The 7,500-nt window shown below is 45.3% G+C and overlaps 2 protein-coding genes across 7 annotated transcripts in view; one reads left to right on the forward strand and one right to left on the reverse strand.

The window, feature by feature from the left end:
- vps45 (vacuolar protein sorting 45 homolog) overlaps nucleotides 1-4,368 on the reverse strand; it is a 6,245-nt gene extending 1,877 nt beyond the window's left edge. The window contains exons 1-10 of the mRNA XM_071499942.1: nucleotides 4,113-4,368; nucleotides 3,452-3,586; nucleotides 3,311-3,371; nucleotides 2,405-2,484; nucleotides 1,897-1,965; nucleotides 1,535-1,672; nucleotides 1,199-1,309; nucleotides 561-695; nucleotides 121-234; nucleotides 1-17 (exon numbers count right to left, since the gene is read on the reverse strand). The exon at nucleotides 1-17 is cut by the window's left edge and continues 151 nt beyond it. Coding sequence (XP_071356043.1) covers nucleotides 1-17; nucleotides 121-234; nucleotides 561-695; nucleotides 1,199-1,309; nucleotides 1,535-1,672; nucleotides 1,897-1,965; nucleotides 2,405-2,484; nucleotides 3,311-3,371; nucleotides 3,452-3,586; nucleotides 4,113-4,205 — 953 coding nt within the window. The 5' untranslated portion in view covers nucleotides 4,206-4,368. The remainder of the gene's footprint in view (nucleotides 18-120; nucleotides 235-560; nucleotides 696-1,198; nucleotides 1,310-1,534; nucleotides 1,673-1,896; nucleotides 1,966-2,404; nucleotides 2,485-3,310; nucleotides 3,372-3,451; nucleotides 3,587-4,112) is intronic.
- A 57-nt stretch (nucleotides 4,369-4,425) lies between these two features.
- Nucleotides 4,426-7,500, forward strand: part of pogza (pogo transposable element derived with ZNF domain a) — a 13,052-nt gene continuing 9,977 nt past the window's right edge. Inside the window, exons 1-3 of one of the 6 annotated variants that reach the window (XM_071499941.1) lie at nucleotides 4,426-4,465; nucleotides 6,618-6,743; nucleotides 7,389-7,500. The exon at nucleotides 7,389-7,500 is cut by the window's right edge and continues 10 nt beyond it. In XM_071499941.1, the coding sequence (XP_071356042.1) occupies nucleotides 6,629-6,743; nucleotides 7,389-7,500 (227 nt within the window). In that variant the 5' untranslated portion in view covers nucleotides 4,426-4,465; nucleotides 6,618-6,628. The other 5 variants (XM_071499939.1, XM_071499938.1, XM_071499940.1 and 2 more) reach the window with 5 other exon arrangements.

Below are 7,500 nucleotides of genomic sequence, written 5' to 3' on the forward strand. Positions count from 1 at the left end.
TAGTTGTCTACGAAGGCCTGTGAGGGACACACAGAGCCGTCAGCCCGTCTGTGACCCGACTCTGACCCTGATCTGTGGACCTGAACCAGAACCCCCTCAGACCCCCCAGCTGTGTCAGACCTTCATGTCAGAGATGGACTCCAGCTTCTGTTGTCCTTTAGGTCTCTTCTTCTGGAAATCCTCCATCAGGTTCTTGATGTTGGTCCCAATCTCCCCGAAGTTCAGGTACAGGTTCTACACATGCACACACACACACACACACACACACACACACACACACACACACACAAAACTGTCTTATCTATGTCCACAGGATTCATCCAACCTTCACACACTCTCCACATACTTTTGGCCACATGTGTAGTAATAATGTTTGTGTTGTAACCAACAGAAAATGAGTCTTCAAATAGAACCATGTAAAGATAAAGATCCAGATCCTGATCCTGATCCTGATCCTGTGTTTGCTGCAGTCCCTGTCCTCTGTGAAGTCCCTGATCTGAGCCGCTCCTGATCCAGGTCCTCTCAGTTCTCAGAGATAAACCAGGTCACTTCAGACTCACGTTTGCGTAGAACTCGTCGTTCTCTGCAGACAGGACCACCTCTCTCAGGTCTTTGCTGATTCCCGGGACCCTGGACAAGTCGATCCTGTTGTTGTTGAGACCCAGCAGCTCGTGGACCATGGCCTGGTAGGTCCACTACAGGACAGGAGGACACACAGAGACGTCAGGGCCGGTTTATCAGCAGCACAGAGGATCACTGCTGAGCTCTTTTCTCATAGTTACAAAATAAAAACTTTAATCATTACAAAATAATATTTCATTAAAATAATTATTATTAGTGAATAATTGTAAAGAATCTCAGTTACAAACAGGATCTTATATTGACAGGATGTGAGTGACATGAGACAGTGAAGCATAGTGACACCTCCAGGCCTCCGTAGATCTGTCTCTGACATGATCAGCTTTTAAATCATAACAAAATTAAGTCAAAGGTAAAAAATTTTTTAATGAATTAATAAAGTCGAAGGTCACTTCCTGCTGGAAAGTCTCAGTGTACACCAACGAAGAAGAAGAAGAAGAAGAAGAAGAAGAAGAAGAAGAAGAAGAACAAAACGTCGACTAATTTGGAAACAGGAGGAAATAAAGTTGTCACTTTAAGACCTGATGATGTCGTGGTGCGTAGCAACGTGATTGGTCACCTGGTTGAGCAGCGGTGTGATGGCGTCATCACTGCGGTCGAGGATCAGCAGCAGAGGAGGAACCTCGGTCTTCCTGAAGTCAAACAGCTCGTACTCCTTAGTGATGATTTGCTGATGACGGAGGTGAACACGTTAGGATGGAGAACAGGAAGTACAGTCAGTGTACAAATACTACAGTACTGCACTGTACAAATACTCCAGTACTGCAGTACAGGTGATGACAGACACTGGCTGCCGCTGTTAATTGAACAGATCAATAACTGTCCCTAAGATGAAGTGAAGTGAAAGTTAGAACGCTGAGCTCATGAGTGATGAGAGTGTTGTTGCCATGGAAACCTTGACGCTCTCAGCCAGGCGTTTGGACATGTCTGAGGACAGCTGGTAGCGGATCATTGGACACTTCTTCAGAGCGAGGAGGACAGAGGTCAGACCCTGAGTGCAGCGAGACAACATGGAGGGCTCCCAGCTCCGGCCCTGACGGACAAGGACAGACACAGTGACATGAGAGAAGACGTCTGACAGTGACGTCACAGTGACGTCACAGTGATGTCACAGGGAGAACAGGAACCTGCTGCAGGCCATAGAGGATCATCAGGGTTCAGACAGGTGAGTACAACAACAAACACAGACTCATAGTGTTTGACTCCAGTGTGTCGCACACTCACTCTGAACACACACAGACAGGTGTGGGTTCTTACCCTGGCCACTCCCTGCAGGTTGAGGGAGAACAGGTGAGGATTCACTGCGATGAAGTCTCCATAGAACTCCTGCAGATACACACACACACACACAGTTAAACTTGGTGTGATGGTGATGTAAACGTCTCCACATCATGAGTTTCACTAATGAACCAATTACTGTCGTTTCTGAGATCATCAATAATTTGTTCAATCTTTAAACTGTTTGCTATAGAAAGACAAAGTCATGAGATCACTTCCTGTTGACCCTTTGTCACATTAGCTTCAGTATAAAGTTAAACAACTCCCTTGAGGAGCTCAGGTAGTGATGTCACTGTTTCCAGCTGTAGCCTCTGAAGTCAAAACCAACCACCCAGAGCCGTGACCTTTGACCTGCTCTTTATGAACCTGAGGAGAGGCTGAAACACTGACTTTAACACTGAAGAGGCTCAGACCAAAGGTGAAACTGCAGTTACACATGTTAACATGTTGTTAAGACTCCCAGCATGCAACAGGACCTCAGACTCACCTGGACTTCAGCCACCACTTCCTGTTCATCAGCTTCGGCCAGAGCTTTGATCTCACTCTTACTGATCACATTACTGAAGTCTGAAACACACGCACACACACAAACAGTTAGATGAGGATTTCACATTAAATAATGTTGGTCCTGGTCCTGTGAGGTGGATTAACCTGAGACTGATGAGTCTCCGAGTTTCAAAAATGTGTCTCTGAACCAAACAGGTTGGTAACAGCACAGGGAACCAGAGCTGTGTGTGTACTGTCCCTTTAACATAAAAACAACCATGAGCAGCAGCTGAATCAGCTGTGACCAGCTGTGATCAGCTGTGGTCAGCTGTGGTCAGCTGTGGTCAGCTGTGGTCAGCTGTCTGCAGTGATCAGCTGTGATCAGCTGTGACCAACTGTGATCAGCTGTGATCGTCTGACCAGCTGTGATCAGCTGTGGTCAGCTGTGGTCAGCTGTCTGCAGTGATCAGCTGTGATCAGCTGTGATCAGCTGTCAGCTGTGATCAACTGTGATCAGCTGTCAGCTGTGATCGTCTGATCAGCTGTGATCAGCTGTGAACAGCTGTGAACAGCTGTGAACAGCTGTCTGCAGTGATCAGCTGTGATCAGCTGTGACCAACTGTGATCAGCTGTGATCGTCTGATCAGCTGTGATCAGCTGTGAACAGCTCCTGTCTGCAGTGTATCGTGATGTCTCTGTTTCACTGTGATTCTGAAGGAAACTTAAAAACAGGAGGATTCTGAATGAAGTTCTGCAGCCTTAGTTTCTATGGAGCTTTATTTTTGGGGGACACCAGAGATAATGACATCATCAGGAAGTGATGTCACACTGAACCAGATCAACATGTGGTTCAGGTCTGACCCCGTCAGGACTCTGAGGAGGAGGAGTTCGACAAAAAGAAACTTACAGATGAAGTAGACGCTGTACTTCGGTCTCCTCAGCTCCTGGATCAGATGTTCTACGTTCTCCTGCAGAAACACACATTTAGTTCGAGCCACAGTGGATCATTATGAATGATGTCACACAGAGGGGGACCCCGGTCTTGTACCTTGGTGGGTCTGAGGAAGCAGATGGCCTTCAGGTGTTTCATGCTGTCTCTGTTCTGAGAGTCAATCCGTTCAAAGAGGTAAACCTCCTTCTGCAGGATCTCAGACTGAGTGTACACCACACTCACTATGCTGGTCTGTGAAACACACACACACACACACACACACACACACACACACACATCAACATGACAGTGAGTTCATTCCAGTCTCAGACCTGGATCCTGTGGACCCCCTTTGGGATGTGGTAGAACAGGAGACCTGCGGCATGAATGTGATGCAGTCATGTCGACATGGAGCAGAGTCTCAGAGGAAAGTTTCAACATCTGCATCCATGAACTACCCAGTGTCAGAGCAGTGTTCCTAATAAAGTGATCACTGATTTTTTTTTATTTATATACTGCCAAATCCCAACAGTGTTATCTCTAGGCACTTTTCAAATGGAGCAGGTCTAGACCGAACTCTTTAAGGTGCTGACTGACTGATTTTAAACAAAGGAAACTACCTTAACCACACAGAAACACACACCACACCCGGTCCAGGACTTTTTCACTGAATCCACACTGTAGATCCAGAACAGTCTGAAGGGACCAGAACCAGGACTGTGGCCGTCATGTAGATGATCACTGTGTCTACAGGCTGTTCCCGGTCCCGGTCTCTCACCGTCTCTCTGTCCATCAGCAGCACCTTCATCCCGGGCCCGCTGCTCTCCACCATCTTGGAGATGTACTGCTTCACTGCGAGCGTCACGTTCATGGCGGCGACGACACGACGACACACCGACAGTGAGGAGCCGTTACCGCCCGGTTCCGCCCGGTTCCGCCCGGTACCGTCTGAGAGTCTCCGTCTGACGCTCCACGACCAAAATCAGCTGAGCTGCGACAACAAGCTGCAGGAGGCTTTCCGGGTCCGTTACGTCATTGCGTCATACGTAGGTGCCCTGCGTCAATACGTAGTAAGCGTCATTTCATTTTTTGGGGGGGGTTATACAAGGTATTAGCAGCATATTTTGACAGGTAACGTTTATACTAAAATAAATAAATAAAAGTACTCTTTATATAGTACTGTAGCTCCTGACAGATTAATATCGATATGTTTAATTTGTCAGTTCATGAGGAACACGGAGCACTGATCCTCTTTTTATGAGGTAAAGCAGTTCAGCAGCAGCACAGACTGAGCTCAACACTGTAAACACTGACGACCATAGCGGAGACTGTCACACTGACCCACATTCAGCTGGTGTTCCTAACAAACTGACGACTGAGAGTATGCGGAGCAACATTTATACACTTGTCTATAGATGAACGTACAACCGTATCTTGTTTTATCAGCTCTCTATCATGAGTTGTATATAAAATGTGTATTGATTTGGAACCAGTAACTCCAACTGTCAAATAAACAGTTATCTTTCGAATGTAATACCCTTTCACTTGGGGCACGGTTAGGTCAACACAAAGCTAGCTATTGCAGCTAACTAGCATCACTGTGAGGAGCTACCCCAACAGCAGCTAACGTGTTCTCAGGCTAAACCAGCATTATTGTAGTTGGATGTTTTAGTGAAACTGTTTTCTGTTGGGATTTCATCAACGTTAATTAACCAGCAGCAACGTTCATGAGGTGATCGCAGCTAACATTAGCCAGTTGGCTAACATCAGCCTATTGAGCGCTCACAGTCCGCAGCCAGAACACTGCACACTGCCCAGGCAGCAGAGCCGCCGGTGTCAGCCTGTAGTTTCTCTTTAACGGTCTCAATTGTCATGTACATGTGTTAACTTCGTGTTAACTTCGTGTTGTTGAAGTCGGGCCAGCGTGTGTGGAGGAGGGCGTGTTTATAGTGCTGTGTCACGTTAGCATGCTAATCACTGTTAGCACGCAGACTTTAGCAGTGAAGTACGCTGAGGGATGAACACAGTTGATGGTGCTTGTATTGAAGTGAAGTCATATTATACATTTTACAGGTACATGTCAGAGGTCCACAGGTGGGAATTTTAGATATTTTTATTTTAAAACTTAATGAAAGGGGCTGTTGCCTTCATAGGCAGATATCCCTCCGCCTCCGTCCAGGACAGTGTCTTCACAGGAGGCGGGGACGTGGCGGAGGGACACCGTGGTAGTGCCGTCCTCAGACCACGCTGAGCAGCTAACAGCTCCTGTCTGTGGAGATTAATCATTCACTCGTTATTTTCTACAAAGACTTCATTTACTGGTGGAATTTTTACGGAATAAGTTTTTATTTAACATATACACGTACCGGATAAGGTAAGCGAGTGTCTGGGTCACTTTTTGCGCAGTTATTATGCAGAGTTATTGAAGTCACTAAGTTAGCTGCAAGGCTAGACTGTTAGCATTTGTAGCTGAATGCTAAATTGGCTGGGGGGGGGGGGGGGTGTTTACCACTGGTCCGTAAAACTTTCAGCATCACTGAAATACAACAGTCACACTTTGTTCGTGTCATGTTGGGATCAGGGAGGTACAGTCAGTAAAGTGGTGTTGGACATGTTTATGTTAGCATCTTAGCTGAGCTTGCTAACCAGCTTAGTTAACTCTTTTAAAGCCTTTTGCTTGTTATTAGGTCCTCAGTTAGTTCTCAGATAAATAATCCAGTGAAGACAACTTTTAAATATAGAAGTCATCAGATGTCATTTTATTTTAATCGTATTTTAGTCAAAACAGAGACAGAAATCTAACAGAGTTTCACAGACTTCCAGCCAGCATGGCTCACTGTGAGCTAACAGCCACATCAAATATCCATCAAATAATGAACATAAAATTAAAGTGTAGCTTTATATTACAGTTTGTTATACTTATTAATAACAGCTATATGTTGTCTGTGATGATAAACTGTTATATCCAAGAATGATCAAGAACTGTGGTATAAATGTCAGTAAGTTCATGTATTTGGTAAATAATTCTACTACCAGCTGTTTACTTAATAGTATTTATATTTTGGCCAGTGTGACAGTTCTGCGTGCTGTAAAACTGTTTTTAAAAGTTAGGTTCAGTGAAAACTGCAGAAACTCTGATTAATGTTTTTATGTTAAATCCATTACTGATACAGTAAATAGACCTATTTTTACAGAGCTAACATGTCTCATGTGAACCTGCTGACTCTGAGGTTCTGAGAGAGCTCACATTGATGTGTTCACACCAGGTGTGCCCTCTCTGCAGGTGAGGAGGTGATGATGGAGGTGGAGCATGCAGCAGGTGGTGGTGCTGACCTGCTGATGGAGTGTGATGAAGAGGAGCAGGAGATTTGGCCTCCATCACCAGAGACACATGGAGAGGAGGATCAAGGTGAAGAGTTAAAACAGGGTGTCTGCAGGTCAAGAAACATCATAGGAAGCACTAACCGCCCTAACCACTCCGCCATCCGGCTGCCCAAAAAAAATTGTTTTTATCTGTGATTTTGAAACAAACTGGCTCCAGGAACATTGAGCTGGACCCATAAACATTCATACTGTATGTGGACTCTAAATAAATAGGTTAATCCATCCATCCATTGATTTAATGATTAATCAATGATAATGTTTATCATTTAAGTATTGTTAAATAAATTCATGCTCTTGGTGAATAACCCCAACTCTTATCATCCCGGCTGGTTTTCACAGATATCTTTCAGACTGTGGATCAGTCAGTGACATTCTGTGAGGTATTATGAAGTCCTGGTGAACCTGCTGACACCCTGATACATAGGGTGCAGGATCAGGTGTTCTCAGTCTCTGTCATGTGACTGACATTTCCCATCAGTGAGCTGCTGTTACCACTGAGACCTAAACTGACCTGTTAACATCTACAATCTGAACTTCAACACAAACTTGTTTTTCAGATGTTTTTAACGTCTGAACACAAACTGTGTAAAAATCAAGATGGTGGATAAATGAGGAAAAATCTGATCAGAGGTGAAGTGAACCAGACGCATACATGACTGTGTCTCTGCAGGTCTGGAGGCTGTTGTAAGTCCAATGGAGCAGGAGACGGACCCCCCACCAGTCAGGATCATTCCCATCCCAGTCCAGCCAGTGAGCAGCTGCAGCCCCTCTACAGTCAAGCA

Source organism: Trachinotus anak, unplaced genomic scaffold (assembly GCF_046630095.1).
Source record: "Trachinotus anak isolate AG129_WGS33_773 ecotype Australia unplaced genomic scaffold, CSIRO_AGI_Tana_v1 ptg000016l, whole genome shotgun sequence".
NCBI classification, from domain to species: domain Eukaryota; kingdom Metazoa; phylum Chordata; class Actinopteri; order Carangiformes; family Carangidae; genus Trachinotus; species Trachinotus anak.